The sequence below is a fragment of the Parasteatoda tepidariorum genome, chromosome X2 (genome assembly GCF_043381705.1).
Source record: "Parasteatoda tepidariorum isolate YZ-2023 chromosome X2, CAS_Ptep_4.0, whole genome shotgun sequence".
NCBI lineage: Eukaryota > Metazoa > Arthropoda > Arachnida > Araneae > Theridiidae > Parasteatoda > Parasteatoda tepidariorum.
In genome coordinates this window covers 56,132,690-56,152,228 of record NC_092215.1, presented here as the reverse complement: position 1 = coordinate 56,152,228, position 19,539 = coordinate 56,132,690, and the positions used below count along the sequence as shown (strand labels likewise).

At 28.9% G+C, this 19,539-nt stretch overlaps 1 protein-coding gene across 1 annotated transcript in view; it reads right to left on the bottom strand.

Moving 5' to 3' along the window:
* Positions 1–2,407: 2,407 nt before the first annotated feature.
* LOC107453371 (adenylate cyclase type 1) overlaps positions 2,408–19,539 on the bottom strand; it is a 188,150-nt gene continuing 171,018 nt past the window's right edge. Inside the window, exons 19-21 of the mRNA XM_016070185.3 lie at positions 13,416–13,536; positions 7,969–8,093; positions 2,408–4,729 (exon numbers count right to left, since the gene is read on the bottom strand). Coding sequence (XP_015925671.1) covers positions 2,630–4,729; positions 7,969–8,093; positions 13,416–13,536 — 2,346 coding nt within the window. The 3' untranslated portion in view covers positions 2,408–2,629. The remainder of the gene's footprint in view (positions 4,730–7,968; positions 8,094–13,415; positions 13,537–19,539) is intronic.

The window sequence follows — 19,539 nt, the reverse complement described above, 5'->3', positions numbered from 1 at the left end:
CCAAGACGTTTTTCTCAGAATAATATTTTGAAAACAAAAAATTCAAACATATATTTTGTATCATATTATAAATACTCGAAATTACTTTCTAAAAAAGTTTTTAAAACAATTAATAAGAATATAAATTCTTGTATTGTTATACATTTATTTGCATTTTTGAAACTGCACGATTATTATCTATGCATGGTAACACACGTTTGCTAAAGAATGTTTAAAAAAATATACACGGCTGTTATGAATGTTCTATGGATTGGATGAGGGAGCTGAAGTTTTTCTTTATTAAGGGATTTTTTACTATGCATATCTGTTACCAAAATTCTTCAGATAAAAATATTTATTTATTCAACTGAATAATTTAGGGCATTAGATTTTTAGTCAAAATCAAATAGAATTTTAATATATCATTTAGAAGTTTTTGTCATGTCTCTGTTACCCAATTCAGTAACAGGTATGACATTACTCACCATATTTTTCTATTAACAGTTTAATTTTCTCTTAGTAACATAAGATTCTTCATGTTAAATAGCTATTCAGAATGTTTTCAATCATGTTTTTTTAATGATTTTGTAACATTCTCTATCAGTGACAACTAAGACAAATATGCAATTATAAAATAACTTTTTGATAGATATAGGATATCTTTCACTTTTATCAAAGTAAAGAAAAACTCAGACATATCATGTTTAAATATAGACAAATTAAACGTGAATTAGCAGTAATAAAATATAAATGATGGAACACTTCATAACCTTTAGGGAAATTTTCGTCAAAAACACCTACAGCTGAGAGAAAATTTTATTAAATTCACTTTCCAACCTGAGCAACAGAGAAGTTTTTAATAAATGTCTTTGATTTCTCTCTTTATTATTTTTAATGAATTGCGTTTTCTGCATTAGGAGGCATAACAGTTTTCTGCCATTGACTTTTCCAATTCACTGCATCAGATCTATATTTGAAAGCAATTTGGCTCAACATGTCAAGAACAGGGGCTAACAAACAATAAGCATAACAATATCAGTTGTTTGAAAATATCATTTAGCACAATGAGCTGTAGTACTAAGTAGCCGTTTGTATTAAAAATACCATTCATTTTTATATTTCTCTTCATGGTTCCAAATACTTGTCAGAAAAATAACCCTAAACTGAGAAATTTCATAAACTTTTTTAAAGAACTTAAAGTAATTCTAATGTCTTCTCCATTATCTTAAATGCATATTATATTCAAATTGCATTTTAAAGTTCTCATCACAGATAGGTCGATAACTAAAAATTCTGATAACAATATGGACAAATTAAAAATCATTACATATTTTCATGGATACCAACCTGGAAGTCCTAGTTCTCCTGAATATTTACAATGGTAGAAAATAGCTATTAACGATTATAATTAATAATATAAAATAATATAGTATAATTTGTTTATTTTTTCCAGTACTTAAAAATTCAAATTATCAGGTCTTACATATTTCTTTAAATTATTTATATATAGTGGTAGTTAAAATTCTTTGAAATTAAATTTATTAAATAAAAAAAAATTAAAGGGCAAAATATAAAATATACATACTATCAATTTAAATACTTTAGTAAAATTTCCTACCAGAAGAAGAAGAAATTGACAAGTATGTATTTTTTTATACCAAAAACTAAACCTCATTAGATATTTTTATACCAAAAATTACAAATCATCACATATTTTTATACCAAAAATAAAAATTCATTATACATATTTTTATACAAAAACTAAAAATTATTTTATATCTTTACATCATAAATTAAAAATCCTTATACATTTTTATTATTTGCTATTAAATTAACAGAAAAATCATTAGCTTGTTTAAATTTTATTTTTTTAAACTAATTATTTAAACTTGATTTGCAAAATTATTTCAACTAATAAATTAATTATCATCTAAATAATTTTTTTTGAAATATTCTTTTCCCTACATAATTGAACTCTAAGAAAAGTTGAATAGATTGCAAGGTTTTAAATTTTTATAACATTTAAATATATCTTCACTCTAAAATTATTTTCACTTGAATTCTTTTTAGGCATCAGTTTAAAATTAAAAATTGCTTGTGCAAAAGTAAAATTAAATTTTTTAACAAGCAAAATAGAGCATGCTATTTTTAACTACACAAAATAAATTAAAAAGGTGTAGCATTTTTCTGCACACTGTATATATTTAACTGACTTTTAAATTTATAAAATATTAACTATCTTCATACCTTTGCCCAAATATATTTACAGAAACGTAATGTTTTTCAATTATTGGCAATTGTGAGAAGTAGAATTTTTAATTTCAAACAGTTATCTTACATAACAAAGATGTACCCTTTTCCAAGCTTTATATATTGCCCCACTATAGGATCATAATGTATACTGACAAACAAAGTCTTGTAGTCTGCATAATTTTAAATAATTTGTAGATTTATATAGGTTTATCCACAATATTTTTTTAAACAGATTTCATTCATGCATGACATAATTTTACAACTTAAATGCCAAAAGGCGATGATTCGAGCATGTGATAAGTATGGATGATTATAACTCATAACACAAAAAATGAATTATTGCACTAAAGTGTTTGAATACATGCATTTAAACTTTAAAATGAATAATACACTCACATCATCCTAATTCATTCGAATCTTTTTCATTTTTTGAAGGTAAACCAAAGTTTTGTGTAATATTATTTGACAGCATTCGTATGTGCTCCATATTAGGGTCTTCTAAATATTCTATATCTGCTTCTGAACCATGATCCTGATGAAAGATATCGTCATCACTTGCAATTCCTGGCCGATAATTATCATATTCAGAATCATACATAATATTTAAGCTATCAACACTTAGCAGCTGATCACTATCAAACATTCTACTACTTGCGCGAGAAGATATACTTGTATCATCCATATCGCCATCATTGGGACATGGATCATTAATTATAGAGTTTAAATCACTAAGAGCGCCTTCAGCATCAGTAAGTCCATGCTCATTCAGCAAGGATGCATTCTCCAAAGCAGGATCATCATTACAATAGTCATCCATCAAGGGGACATCAACTGCTTTATCGTCGTCACTTTCATCACTATCAGTTAGCTCAGAGGCAGCATTTGAAACATTATGTTCATCACCAATAGTTTTATAGTTTTCCCTGTCTATAGCTTGAGGTGACTGCAAATTAGTATTATAGGAATATTTATTATTTACAAGATCTTTTGGCAACTTATTTGAAGATTCTTCTGATCGTTCACTTGGAGATTTCAGAGTAGAGTGAGATGAAAGCAATTGGCTTTTGCTAGATTCATCATTCTGCTGACTATTAGAATAGGGAATTTTACAAGAATAATTATAGGGAGTAAGAGTGTCATCTTCTCCGTGAAAAGGCTTTGATGGACTATTTAGAGGTTCTTTGCCATTCAAATAATTTTCAGATGAGGCATCTCCATGTAAGTTCTGAAGAGGAATGTTACACTCATATTTACTGTACTCCAGTTGGTCATTATGACTTCCTGAGTTCTTGTAAAATTCTTTTAGTGAATTTTTTTTCATATCACTGTGAGATTCATCTTGTTCCTTCATACCTGATAAAGAACTATGAGAAGATGATTCCACAGGACTTTCATTTACGTTTTGTAAACAGTCCTTAAGTGGTGGAAAATTAGAACCATTTGCGGTAGTTATATTCTTTGGTGATAACGGAACGCCTTCACTGATTATTATTTTCGAGTTATCATAATTCAATGCCCCTTTCATCTGGTTTAACTTTGAAAAGTTCAGAACGTTATTGCAATTATTACAGGCACTGTTATGTGAGGGTGACAATCCAACTTCTGGAAGTTTGTTGTCAGATGAATTTCTTGAACCATCTGAAACTAAAGAATCCTTGGCATTATCAATGGGGTATACCCACTGGTAGTCATACAAGGCAGGAGAATCAACATCAGTGTGAATGTAACTATCGCAGGATGACATAGAAGAACGATTTAATGAACATGAATCACCTGAGATGTTTTTGTCATGTCCTAAGAGACTGTCATGACTACTGCTCATACCACAGCTTGCAACAGCAGATTCTGAATCATTCATGGGAAGTATTGAAAAAGATTGATGTAACTCTTCAGGAGGTGTCAAAACTAATGGGGATTTGTTGATTGAATGGGACCTGGGATGTGTGTACATTTTAGATGGTCTGTATACTTTATTTGTGTAAATTTCAGAGCCACTATTCAGCTTTTGTAATTTTTCTTGTAAATCTTCTTTCCCTTCATGTAAGGAAGAATTTGAATGACTTGAATTCATGAGACTTTGATTATATCGTGGGCGGGTTTGAGAATATGATTTTGTGTTTCCAATTATAGGTTTAGGTTGGTTATAGAGGTCAGAAGAATCATTTTCAGTAGATTGTTGCGTTCGAGGTTGCCATGGAGGAAGCTGCATTGATGGTAGACGGGGACTGCTTGTTGAGTGTATTTCATTAGTTGGTCCAGAGAGATGCATGTGAGATTTTCGTCCTCGATGGTAGCTGCTATTTTCCAGACTACTACGAGGGGTTTCACAAGAAGTGTCTTTTATTTGCATTATTTCATCAGTTTCAAGCATATCAGCTTCAGTTTTTCGCCTTAAAAGAAAATATGTTGTCATATCACCTTTTCCTTTTACTTTCACTGTTCCTCTACACTGGAAGACATATCGTCCTTTTAAAAGTGTATACACCTCTTCAGTTACCTAAATATGACAAAAATAACTAAAATGAGTTAAGAATGATAGAGACATTATAAAAATAATGCTTTTAAGGAACTTAATTTTTTTAAAACATTTCTTATTACAATCCATTCTCTTTTAAAGCATAAGGTGAATTCATTTATTTATATGATTTTCCCATATTAGGTTCAATAATTAACGAAATCACATAACAGGTACAAAGAAAAGCTAGAGAATAAATTAATCTTGATACATTTCTGCATAAACTAGAAGAAACCTTAATTTTTTATTGTTCAACCTCGTCATAGAATAACTTAGTTTTTGATGTCAATTTATACTATGACAATCATATACAAAATTTAACACTGTCCTGTTTGCGAAACATAATCATTTGATAACTGCAAAATGTATGCTCATTTGATGAACATTACTTTCTTCTACCAGCTCAAAGGATGAAATAGCTATCTTTGAAAGTTATGCATGTAGGAAAATGTTAAGTATATAACAAGATTGTTATTTGTCTCACATTTGTCACCTGGCACCATTTTCTATAACTACTTATAAAATTATTAACAATCTATTAAGGAGGTTTTTCTTGGATTATCACTAATAAGCAATCTATTTTAGAATTTTTGAAACAAAATTAAATTGATTCTATTGCGACTTTTGATTTCCAAGGTCTTTTTAATAGAGTCCCTCTTTCTTAACTATAAGATGTTCTTTTGAGTTATTACTATTATAAAAATATCTTTAATTGCGATTTTGATTATTGGGCAATTCTAATTAATTTCCGTCTTTTTAATAATTATCTTTACGATGGAAAAATATTTTTGTTCAAATTAATGGAATGCCACAAGGGTCTAATTATTCATCACTCTTGGTTAATTTATTCTTACACTATTATGAAAAAATTATACTCCTAATGTTAAATTTATTGACCATTTAATTTTCAAAATTACGCAATTTTGTTAAATAATATTTACCCTAAGGAATTAATCTTACTTTGTAACCATGATTATAATATTAATTTTAATTTTTTGGATTTAAGTATTAAAAGAAGAAGAGAATATCTGAATAAATGATTATAAAATCATCAATACAAAAAAATTTATAATTAAATTTCAACCTTATTACTATTAAAATTTTATAATTAAAATTCAGCCAGATTTAATTACAAAATTTGAATAATTCAGTTTAATATTATTACCTTTCCCAGATCCAGATTTGGGCTAATCCAAGGTAATTAACAAATCAAATGTGCTTTTATTACCTAGCAAACTTGTTACAAAAACATTTTAAATCAATTTTGAAAAATGCCAGTAAGTCTAAGGGCATTTGTATTCGCTACTCACTTTATATTTATATTACATTTTGAATTTTATTCTGAATTTTCTTGATTTTTTATATTTTTTATTTTTTTCCTGATTGTTTTATTTTGCATTTTTTGCTTAATATGTTCTATTTCATTTAGGTTATTGGTGCTCCTTACATTATTGCATTGATATATTTTGCTTTGGCTATATTAAAATAATATTAGAAAGCACTTTATCAGATATAATCATCATACAGACAATACAAAATAACAGCTATCAATATATATTTTAAGAATAAAGAAGTGGAAAAAAGCAAAAATATTTCAAAGCACTGAATAATCATTAAAGAAGTTGATAACAAAAAAGGGAGGCATTATAATCCACCAAAATTAATCTGTCTAGTGGGATTAGAACATATTCATATTACAGTAAGAACAATTAAGTTTCAGCTTTAGAAAAATAAAATGGCCTCATGTTTTTTTAATCCCTCCTTTGCTTCAATAATGAATAGTTAGAGTTTGAAAACATTAGTTTTTCTCACTAAATATTAGTTTGTGACCCTTATATGCAGAGATTTTTAAATTAATTTCTTTTTAAAGGTTTCAAAACATATATGGGTGTTTTCAAAAATAGTATCATTTCTATGTCATTCATAATACAAGTGATAATTTCTATAAGAAAACTGTGCAAAGAACAAAATAGTTTGTTCTGATTTCTAAAATATGTTAAACTGAAAATAAATATCACCAAGCTTAAGTAATTTTAAGTAGAATTTGGAAGCTAATTAAATTCAAAAGAAAAGCAACATTTTCTTGTATCATTACCACTAAATTTTTTGTTATGAGCATTTATATTTTGCTAAACTTTGAAATTTTGTTTTGAAAAAAAAATTTATACATGTAAAACAGAGTAAAAGCTACAAAATCTGAGTAAATTTAAAAATGAGTTGATGATTCTCCAAGTTGAAATTTTTTAAATCTATGCCATCATTTTTTATTTGAAATGTTCACTTCAAACATTGATGCACTAATGGAGCCCACAAATGCTCAAAAAAATTTAGCAAAAACAGTTTAAATGTCTCTTCTAAAGATTCTGTAGCGACTATCATAATAGAGGCGGTGAAAAATTCTCTGTCTACCAAACCACCTCAATTCTTTAATAACTTTCGAATTTTAGTTTAATTTTTTTTTCTCACAAGAGTTAGTGAAAATCAGCAATAATTAGACCAATTAAAGTTTAAAAATGCCAACTTTTTTTTTTTGAATATATGTATATATATATATATGGTAGTTTTTTGGTGTAAATTTCAATTTAAATAATATCTTCTTTAATACCTTGCTTTACAGTGGTTATTTTTATAAGCTTTTATCAATGGAAATATTAGAGATATAAAGAGTTCAGGATGGTTTGCACCTATCACTAAAATAAGAAAGAAAAAGGCAAAAACAATCACCAAATGTAAAGCTTAAGTTGATAAACACTTGTCATGATCAAAAAAATATATTTTGTTAGCAGTAAAAATAAGGTAAATACAATTAGTGGTTTTTACTAAATAAAACAACATTGATGATTGATTAACCAAAGAATTTTCAATTTGCATAAAATGAGTTTTCTTTTATCTTCTGCAAAATAAAGTTTTTTCAAGACTAGCATGCACCCAAATTATTAAAAGAAAAAATTCTTAAATATTGCGTAAACTGAAATGTCTTCTCAAGAAACTTTTTTCTCTTCAATAAAAATAGATTAAACTAGATTTGAAACCAAGTTATATATTTAAGAGGTTAAATTCAAAAACATGCTTCCTTTTATAAAGAGAAGATCATATCATAAGGTTTATAATGACATAGGCTTAATGTTTGTTTTTTCATCAAAAATGAAGCTGATTCTGGATATGCTCTAATCTTAAAGATGTTATAACCAACAAAAAGTGTCTTACAGTATGAAACTAACCTGTACATGATTGGGAAGACCTGTACTATCCATTCGACTGGCCACATTTACAGTGTTTCCCCAAATATCATATTGAGGTTTGCTTGCTCCAATTACTCCAGCTACAACTGGTCCTACATTTATACCTATGATGAATTAAAATTGATATAAACTCTTTTCTAAAAGTGAGAAATGAAGAGAAGAACATTTTTTCAAGAGAATTTAACTTTTTAGACACTTTTTGGAACTATCTCTCTTTTTTTTTAAGAAAAAAAACTGGTAACTAAAAATAAATAAATAAAAAAAACTTGTACATCGTAAGATACACTTAAAAATTTAAGAAACTTCTATACATATACTATGAATATCTAAGAATTAACAATCATCCCGATTTAGGTATTTTAAATTCCTCTGACATTAAAGAACTAATAAGTGTTTACATGGTCATTCAATCCTGGGATTTGATGACCATGATCAAATTGATAACTTAATAGTGCCATTAAAATTCTCAACCATTTTCTAATTATTTTAAATGAGTAGTTTTCACAAACTAATTGTTTGAAGATTAAAATTAAAATCAAGAAATTTTATAAACTGATTGCAATTGTTTTAAGTCATATAAATTTTACATATTTTCCTACCTTCTAGCATTTGAGGTCTCAGCAAAATATTTTTTCTTATTGTGATAAGCAGAGATTTTTAAAAAAAATATAGTTTACTTAAGACTTTCATCAGAAATTAAGAACATGTTCATTTGCATATCTGACATTTTACAGATTCGTTTAAATTATCCACATATAGTGGTGAAATTTTTTTTATAATTTAATTAATTAATAAGTTATATAAGTTACCACAAGGAAAATTATTTTCTGAAATTACAGAAAATCCATAGCAGTTGGAGGGTATGTATTTTGCTGTTTTTATGATTTTCAACTTGATAGGAAAGGCACAAAGTAAACATCAGTTTTAATTCCTAATCTTACTTAATTAACATAAGCAGGTTTTCTTTATTGATTATGCTTCACTTAATATTCATATTTTTTTCTTTTGTTACTTTTTGGAAAGTGAAGGGATATTGGAATGAGTTCAGTAAAGTTGAAATAGTGTCAAATTAATTCACTTTTTCTTATTTTATCTAAATAAAATTTTTTTCATAATTATTCTCTACAATTTTTTCATACTTTTGTGTAAATTATTTTTGTTCTGATTTAAATTTGAATTGTTCCCTTATTTGGCAAAACAATTTAAGACATTAGCTTATTTTCAATCAAAATGATTAAGTTGAATTGATTATTGACTGAACTAAGCAGAGAAAAATTTTTTGATATAGCTTCTTCTGATATAGATTCTTGATAAAATTGAGCTATACCATATTAGCAATTTAACATAAGTTTCTTTTTGAAATATTTTGGAAGTGAAAACAAAGATTCACAAAAATGATACCATGAACTTTCCAAGTATAGTAATGGGGGTATTGCACCATACACAAGAGAATAAAAATTACTCCTAAAGATCATAAAGGAAATTGATTAGAGCATCCTTCAATATTAAGAAAATGACAAAGGGAAAAGAACATGGAATACTACAATACACCAAAGAAATTCTAGTGCGTGACAGACTTGATTCAAAATTTCTGTTTCAATTTGAAGCAAGAAGTTAAGAATGTTTACTCAGAAACTACTAACACTTCAAACAAACTACGATAAAATCTATGTTTGAAAAGTACATAAAAATAATTAATTTATTGATAACTTATAAAATTTAATGGAGGGTATTTTGTTATATAGTTCTATCATTAGCTTTTGCTATCTTTCATTTCCAAAGAAGAAGTAAAAGTATAAGAAAGAAAAAGTTGCATAGTAAAATTGCTAACAAATATATGATTTAACCCACTGATGGTATACTTTACTGCTTTGAAATATTAATATGTTTTTTTATAACTGTGGTTCAGGCTGATTCTCCCTTTTTAATTAAGAAACTGAGGTACAAAAGTAAAGTGACCACACATCCCGATTTTGGCAGGACAGTCCCGCTTTTCAGTGGACTGTCCCACGTCCCGCCGAATTTTAAAAATGTCCCGCTTTTCAGAAAATATCTGCATTTCTTATTTTAAATGCACTGTAAAAATATATTACCTATTATTTATTAAGTATTATGGTGAATATAAAGAAATAAAAAATATATTAAAAAAAGCACGTAAAATGCATGGAGAGTAAACTAAATTAGACAATGTACCGAGTTAGATTTACTCGGTGGTTATCGATCATTGTCGTTACGTCTCGGCTTAATTCAGATAAGTGCAGACAGTGCAGTTTGTTGTTTTCAATTTGACGTTCGGTTTGACTCATTATTTGATTGCGAAGATAGTGGTAGATCAATAGTCGCCACAACGTAACGTCAATAAGGCAAAATTTAATACTCTTTTTTAGCCTTTGTAGTAAATTTTTTATTCATTTCTAGTATTTACCCACAGAATAAAAGATAAGTAAAAAAAGAGAATGCAAATTTAATGAAGAGCTAAGCAGAGAATTTCAATTTATTAAAAAACACAATATAGACTATATGGTACGGTGTGATAAATGCAATGCTGAATTTTTGGTCTCACATGGTGGAAAAAATGATATTACTAAACATCTAGCGACAAAGAGGCACAAAAGATTTTTGAATAATGCCGCTTCCTCGTCTGAAATGGAACAGTTTTTTCGCACTGCTAGCTTTGCCAACACGGAAAAACAGCTAGCATTAGCGGAAGGGCTATTTGCTTTCCACACCATAAACCTTGATCTCGAAATCAAAGTTTCAGATCAATGAATTCTACGTCGCAAATGATCAAAACATTATACGACAAAAAATATGCATGTGCAAGGACAAAAACCGAAGCAATTATTTGTAATATTTTTTCACCATATTCGTTTTCACAATTGCAGAAAGAATTAGAAAAATGCGCATTTATATCCATGAATTCTGATGCTTCCAACCACAAAGATTTAAAATTATTTCCCACAATTGTTAGATTTTTTGATCCAGAAACAGGAATTAAATATAGAATATTAGATTTTGTTTCATTGCTGAGTGAAACTTCACAAATAATTTTTGATTCAGTAAGTACTATTTTAAAAAAGAATAATTTGAACATATGAAATGTTACAGATGAAAAAATTAAATGTTGGTTATCTGCAAATGTGGAAACAGAAAAAAAAATGGACCGAGTTATTCCTTCATTTTAAACAGAATAATATTCCTTATCAAAATATTTTGAAAATTGTAGAATTCGCGCTCTCCCTTCCAGGAACAAATGTAGCAACAGAACATGTTTTTTCTAGTATCAATAAAATATGGACAACTGAAACAACGCAGTTGAACATTAAAACTTTAAAAATCTATTTTAAGTGTAGAATATAATTTGACCAATTCATGTGACGACATTTTAATAAATGATCCGAATCTATTGCTAAGTATTTACTCAGATCAAAAATATGACCGTGAAAGAAAATCATACTTTTTTTTAAATAAAAAACTTAATTTGATTAAAAAGTTCAAATTATTATTTTTTACAAATATTTTTATTGTTACCAATAATTAATAATAAGTACATTTTTGTACAAGTATATGAATGTATACAATAAAATATATATATAACTAAATTGTAATTCTCATTTCATCCCATTTGTCCCGCTTTGTCTCAATGAAAATGTGGTCACTTTATACAAAGGGTCATTTTTCTCCTCTCTAATTCCAGATCGGTGGGAGTTTCAACACAAAAAATTATAGATTTTTCTGTATGCAGAACCGTTTGTAGGTAGAAAATGAAGTGAAGTATCTTACGTGCATAAACGTTTAAACTAGTAGGATTAAAAAAGATTACAACTTTCTACAAGTAAAACCACTCTTAGGATAAAATCTGTAAAGCCTCTGGTCCCAAGCTGGAATTTTAGACAGTCTATTAATATCATAAAATTTGTTTGGATGTTTAGTTTAAGTTACAATTTACAATAACCAATACAAAGCAAAATACGTAATCTAGAAAAACAAGAGAAATTTTTTTTTAGTGACATATGCTTTCATTTTTATCCCTCTTTTATTACCATTCCCCCTTTTTTTTTAAACAAAAATGTAACACCCAGTAACAGTTAATAGTTTTTCTTTCTGAAAGTCTTAATGTTGTTTCTTTTCATTTTTCATTCATTTCCCTTCTTCCGCAGTTGTTATTCATGTTGAAAAGAGGAATTCAGGGTTTCATATGTTTAAATGTGCCAGAGATTGAACGCAAGAATGTCTTTGCGGGTTTCAGTTCCCAAAAGGGTTTTCCACTGTTTTCTTGTTTTGATGAGTCATCTTTTTAATTATTTGTGAGGGAACAAAATCTGAATATTTGAATTCACTTTCCTTTTTGAACATGTAAGTATATGAATGATTGTGAATATATTTTTAGGCGATTACTTTACCTTCATCGAATTTCCCATTCCGTGACACTATAATCTGATTTGTACCCAAACCGATAGCAATTAGAAAATACCACATACATACCACATTAAAAACACCCATAACTGAATACCACATAACGATCATTTTAAAGGGTTTATCATCTAATTTATTTGGAAAGAGGAAAAATGCATAAGAACTGAATCCTTTTATTTTTGACAATTTTAGATTACATCTGTATTTTAAATTAAAAACCACACTGTAGTAAAATTAGCTGCCAGGTAACCATTATGTCAAGTACTTCTTTTTCTCACGTAAATTTCTGTAGATTATATTTAAATTAGCTAAAGATAAAGAAGTAGATAATCTTATAACTTTGAGAGATGACTTATGAAGAATTTGTAGAACTTCTCATTTCTAATAAAAAAATCCAGATGATGAATTAGATTCTTTTTAATGTTTGGAACTTAAAAAGTTTCTTCACTAGTTTTCTAATAACAAGTAATTTTCTTGCGACATTACCAATGTGTTTCCTCAAGCAAATGTCTCTACTTTTCTTCCATAAGAGAAAGCCACACTGTACTGTTTATTGCGTGATATTGTTCAAAATAAAACCTTCAAGTAATTAAGAATACTATATCAAATTTTATGAAGTAACTTCTTAGAACTAAACAAGATGATGTTTTAACACTAAAATTTGCTGCTGAAGATAAATGAAGAGAATGAATTCAGATTCAAAGATCGGTATATCTGAGGATAACATAAGAATTCAAATAACAAAGCACTAAGGACATAGAGTTTACAAATGCACTGCTATACACAGCTTTTTTGAGCTCACCTTTAACAAAAAATCAGAATGCAGTATATTGTTGTGGAAAACGGCTGAAGAGATAAAGAAATGTGACTACAGCTTCTTCAACTGGAACAATTATTCAAATGTTTTTATTTGGCTACCAGAGACTTTTGTCTGTGAGTATTCGAAGTACAAAGAATAATAATAATTAATTTTCAATATGAAAAGTTATTAAATGCATAAACACGCTTACCTACTCTTAAAAAGAAGTTATTATAAGAATTTTCATTTATATCAGCTAGTTTATCCTTAAATGCAAAAACCATTTCAGCTAATATACTCATGTATTCAACTGCTGATGATGGATCATTTTCCTATAAAATATTAAGAGCAGTTAAAAAAATGAAAATAAAAGGTTTTAAATAATAACATAGATCAATTACTCAATTTATTTGGTATCTGTGATTCTTAAATTGGTATTTACTGTAACTAATGTGGGGTCATGGTCAATCCAGACTTTTTCTGAAAGGTCATGTTTTCATTAAATTGTGTGAAAAATCTATTCATAATTTTGTGAATCTCAAATAAACTGTTAAATTAGGTTTTTTCAGTCATGGTCTTGTTTTTGTCAACTTATAAAACTAGGGTCATATTCTTGATATTGTGGAGAAAAAAATCGTTAATCAAGTATTGCTGAAATTTTAAATAAAAACAAAATGCTACCCAACACTGTAAACTTTAAACAGAGAAACACCTCTAGAGGTACAGCCAAGGGTAATTTAGTGTTAAAACCCCTGCCAGAAATTATTACCAAAAAAAAAACAATAATAAATAAATAAACTAATTGCAGATGAATCACAGAAACATTTTTGCAGCTGTTCCAAAAAATAGAGCTTATTGCTTGAATCTTGATTCATCAAGTGGCTACAGTATACCACCAATGGACAATTACAGCATAACATAAATTTTTTTATTTTCATACCTAGCTTATTGGAAATTCTCTCCTGAAATCGAAAATCTGATTGTTTTTTTCGGCAAATGTTAATTTATTTAGTTATTAAAAATTTAAATTGACCCAAAAGTCCTCCGTAATCAAAAACGATCCCTGATTGGTTATGACGTCACATGTGCTGAATGGGAACGTGCCGTCTCCATCCGCTAGGGCTATTTCAATGCTCTTTTAGTTTTGATATCACGTATATCGTATGAACATCCTTTGTAAATTATTAGTAAAAATTTTGCGAATTAAATTTACGGTTTTGAGAGTGTGTGCAAAATGAAAGAAAGATTTTAAAACTTCAAACGTTGCTATTTATCACTAAAATATCTGAAGAAATAATTATGCAGCTCTTTATAGTGAATCAGCATTTCTTTTCGGCTGAAATCAGTGGTGTTAAAGCTCATAGAAAATAATATTTTATTCCACTTACCTTTAAATTAAAATAATGCTCCATTACAGCCTAATTACTTAATTAAAATAGGTCGCAGATTGGATAGAAATAGTATACATTTAGATATAGGATGTATGATTTTATAATTCGCTATTGTATTAAAATAAATCAGTATTTTCATAAATTTAGTCCATTGAAAAAATTCAGTCCATCATCGTTACAATCTATGTGCTAATGTTTAAGAATTCAAATAAAGTAATTTAATGTTGCCTCTTATATTATTTTATCTATTACTGGAGTTGAAGGATTTTCTTTTTAAGTAAATATTTACTAATGCAGTTTATGTCATTTTATTTTTTACTATGTATTAAATATTTAAATACACATTAACGCTTATATTTATTATTCCTTGCATAAATAGGAATTTTGTTACAGTTAGAAATTATTTTTATTTTTAAACTTTTCAAATTTTAATTCCTTTTTCTGCAATATAGAATTAACAAAGTATGGTTATTGGTCTTTTCTCTCCTTATTTTTGCAAACTATTTGTGAGTGCTTGCAATGAAGAATTCTAAAGTAATAAAATTAATACATTATACAATGTTAATTAAAAAATTTAATTAAAATAGTTGAAAAAAATCTCAGGTTAAAATCAACACTTTTAAGAATTTAGTCCATTGAAATATATCTGACCATCATCATCACCATAATCTAGTTATACTTAAAATTTCACTTAATTTCTCATTTGTCCACATCTAAATAATTCATTTATTTACAAAATGTCAGCGAATATCATTAAGCTAGAAGTTTTTGTTTCACTAAACCTAAAGAACGATAATAAAAAATTAGGTTATGCAAAATGGAAAGAAATTCTATATATATAATGCACACTCTTTATTATTTATTAAATAATTAAAAAATAAACAGTAATGTTGATATTTTTTCTCAATATTTTTATTCTTTGAGTAAATAGGAACTTTGTTATGGTGAAAAATTATTTTCACATGCATTATAAAATTAAACTTTAAATTTTTTTTGTTGGAAGAGTGAATTTAAAGTTTTGCTGGGATCACAAGTTTTTTAAAAGGCCACTGCTATTTTGAAATCTAAAACTATTTATTCCACATGAAAAAATTGATCCAACATTTCTTTCACTTAAGATGAAAATAAATCTTCGAAATGAATTTGAAGTATATATTAAAATTAAGATTAATATGGTTTAAAAAATGAAAAGAAAAAAAAAAAAACGAAGTTATTTTGTATTTATAACGCATCATTTAATAAGCAATAGCACACACTTTTTTTATTGAATTAAAAAATCTTACATATTCAGAGCAAGAAAATTTCTTCAACTATTAACAATGTTTCAGTGGGTACCATAAAAATTTAACATTATAAAAATATGTTATATTAAACCCACAACTTTATTAAGCGATATTAGGGCGCAATTTTTTATAAAGATAGTTATTGACCATCTAAAATAGTTGGATTTAATTACGAAAATTCAAACGAAAACAAGAACGTATTGGCTTTCACAGTACAGTAATTGTAAGTGAACAGCAGATGGACACGTGTGACGTCAGTTTGTGAATAATCACGAGACTCCCCGTTTCAGGTAAATAAGCGTTTACGAAAGTAAGCGTTTTTTGTTTCAAAATAACTAAATAAATAGCTTTCTTAGGAAAGTGATAAACTGTTTTCTGGGAGTTATGAGGGATTCTGAATGCATTAAAATTTTTTAAAAAATTGACTGTAATTGTCCATTAGGTGTCCATGATGATTTAAATGTATACAATTTTCGTATTTTCCGGAAATGCTAAGAGTGTTTTTTACAGAAACACAAAAGTTGTGAGATTGATAGTAAAATTAACATTTCTACTGATCTTGATTTACTTCTTATAGTGTAATTTGAAACACACACAGTTTTCTTACAAAATTTGTAAAGAATAAATAAAACATTTTCACTGCAACAAATTTAGTATTTTAATCGCCATACCTTGTACTGGCAATGAGCATTTTGAAAGCACTATTCCATCTTTATAGAACACAAATCATAACCGTTTTGACTATCAGCAACAGTACAAAACAGTAATTTAATTGATATGATTGAAAAAATAAAGACGTTAACAGAATTTTATATGACTAGACTCTACGTAAACAATATAGGAGTCTCAAGGTCATATGATTTCCCCAATTTTCCCCTTTCTATTACCATTTTTTCAACAAATCTTGCTCGCCCTTTTAGTAAAAAGTTGAAATTAACTGACATGTGGATAAAGTAAGATTTTCCAAACCATGGCAGCAGAGAAGGAGTAACAGTTATGTGATTGCTGACAGAAAAATATTATGTGAAAATTTTTAGAATTTTATGGTTAGATAATTTTGCTTTGAAATGGAAAAATTTTACCACAATGCGCAAATTTTTAGAACTAATTTCCTTTATACATAAAAGATTATTTCTGTACAATTAAATGAAAAGAGTAAAAAATAATACCCTATAACTTTTATACATAAAAGTAACATCCATAATATTCACTGGGAAAAAGTATTTTGTATACATATAAATATATATATATTTTCATCAATATAAAAAAAAAATGTATTAAAATGGGCAATGTTCCCACATTATCGTGGTGGTGTGGTTTGTGTGTGTTGTTGATCCCGAGAGCTATGCTGGCGGTAGCTTAGCTACTGGTAGGGTCACCCAAGCCGGACAGGTCGGAGGGGAGACACCAGACAAAGAGGAACACCCTAGTCCTCCAGGTTGGGGGTTTGGCGTGGGGCCAACTACCCCACACTGTAAAAAACTTCGAGTTCAGAAACCTCAACAATATGTGGAAACCGGCAGGACTCTACTCAAACGACTTGGAACGGAAAAGGACTTGAAAATTGGATCTTGGAATGTTCGCACCCTGTGTAAAGGAGGTGCCCTGAAAAACTTAATAGAAGTACTTGTCAACTATGATATTGATATCCTAGCAATCCACTAGATCAGATGGCTGGGACAAGCATTTTGGATAAGAAGGATTGCAGAGTTTAATATAGCTGCCAAGAAAAATCCCACCAGTTTGGTTTCGGATTCATCGTAAGCAAAAAACTAAGAAACTTGGTTACTGATTTTCAGGCCATAAGCATGAGGATCAGCAAAATCAGAATCAGGGGTAGACATTACAATATCATATTGATCTGTGCCCATGCACCAACAGAAGACAAAGACGAGGAAAAATACCTATTTTATGACCTACTTATGAAGTGTTACGATTCATGCCCTGTCCAGGATGTGAAGCTGGTTCTTGGAGACTTCAATGCTAAGGTTGGAAGAGAACAATTTATTAGATCCTATGCTTCTGCTGAAAGCCTACACCCTGAAACTAACAGAAACGGACAGAGACTTTTTGATTTTGCTGTCTCAGAGAATATGTTTATATCCAGTACAGCATTCCCACATAAGAAAATACACAAGTACACCTGGCGATCCCCAGACGGTCTAACCTTTAATCAAATAGACCATGTACTTGTAGATACAAGACATCGTAGCAATGTGTTAGATGTGAGAAGCTACAGAGGAGCAAAGTTAGACTTAGGTTATGTAAGAAATTTTACTCTAAGAAGGAAAACACCATTCTTAAACTAGACATCGCTAAATTAAATGATCCCAGCATCCTTAAAGAATTCAAGTGCAAACTGTCTAGATCCACTGAACTGGAAAAAGAAAATCCAAATAGCATCTTCGATTGGAACTCAGTTAAGGAAATCATTTTAAAATCAGCAAATGAAACCATTCCATGCTTAGAACGTAGGACCAGAAGAGAGTGGTTTGATGATGATTGCAGAAAAGCTACTGAAGAAAACATTAAAGGCTACAGACTGATGATACAAAAACATTATATCAGAAGTTATGAGGAAAAATACAGGAATCTGAGGAAAACAGAAAAGAAATTACATAAAAGAAAAGAGCATATCTAGAGGAATCTCTAAATCTCCTGGAAAGCTGGAATAACCAAAAAGAACGTAGGAGGTTCTATAAACTAGTAAATAATATGAGAAGAGAATTTAAGCCAAAATCTATCACCTGCAGAAATAGGGATGGAGAACTTGTGAGCGAGCGAACTTCATCACGTGCTTAAAGTTTGAAAAGGCTACTTTCAAGATTTGCTTGAAGCAAAAAATGAGACTCTGAACTTAGAGAACAGCCCTGAAGAACTGAAACAAGTTCAACACGTAGACATCCCCCACCATCTCTAGATGAGGTTGTACTAGCTATTAAAAAACTTCACAACAATAGGTCGGCTGGTCCTGACTTTATACCATCTGAGCTACTAAAAACTGATGAACCAGAGCTTCTTAACGCCATCTATAATATCATAGTTAAAACTTGGGATACGGAGAAATTGCCCATTGAATGGGAAGAAGGCTCCATTTGCACCATATTTAAGAAAGGAAACCAACTTGAATGTCGTAACTATAGGGGCATTACACTCCTCACGGCATATAAAATATTCTCTAACTTGCTTTCTGCAAGACTTCTCCCCTTTACCGACAAAATAATTGGAGACTACCAATGTGGTTTTAGATCACAAAGATCTACTATTGATCAAATTCACACTCTAAAACAAATTTTAGAAAAAACTATGGAATATAATATCAAAACTTTTCATTTATTTATAGACTTTAAAGCTGCTTACGACAGCATATGGAGAGATAAGCTACGGGAAACAATGGCCGAATTTGGGATCCCTACTAAACTTATCAACTTAACCAGAGCAATATAAGATGCACTAAGCAATATAAGATGCAGAGTTAAAATTCAAAATCAATTATTAGAACCATTTTCAACAGAGAGAGGCCTATGTCAAGGGGATTCCCTCGCCTGTCTACTCTTTAATCTAGCTCTGGAGAAATGTATCAGAGATAGTGGATTAGACCGAAAAGGCACCCTTTGGATCAGTTCAATTACTGGCATATGCCGATGACATCGATGTCATA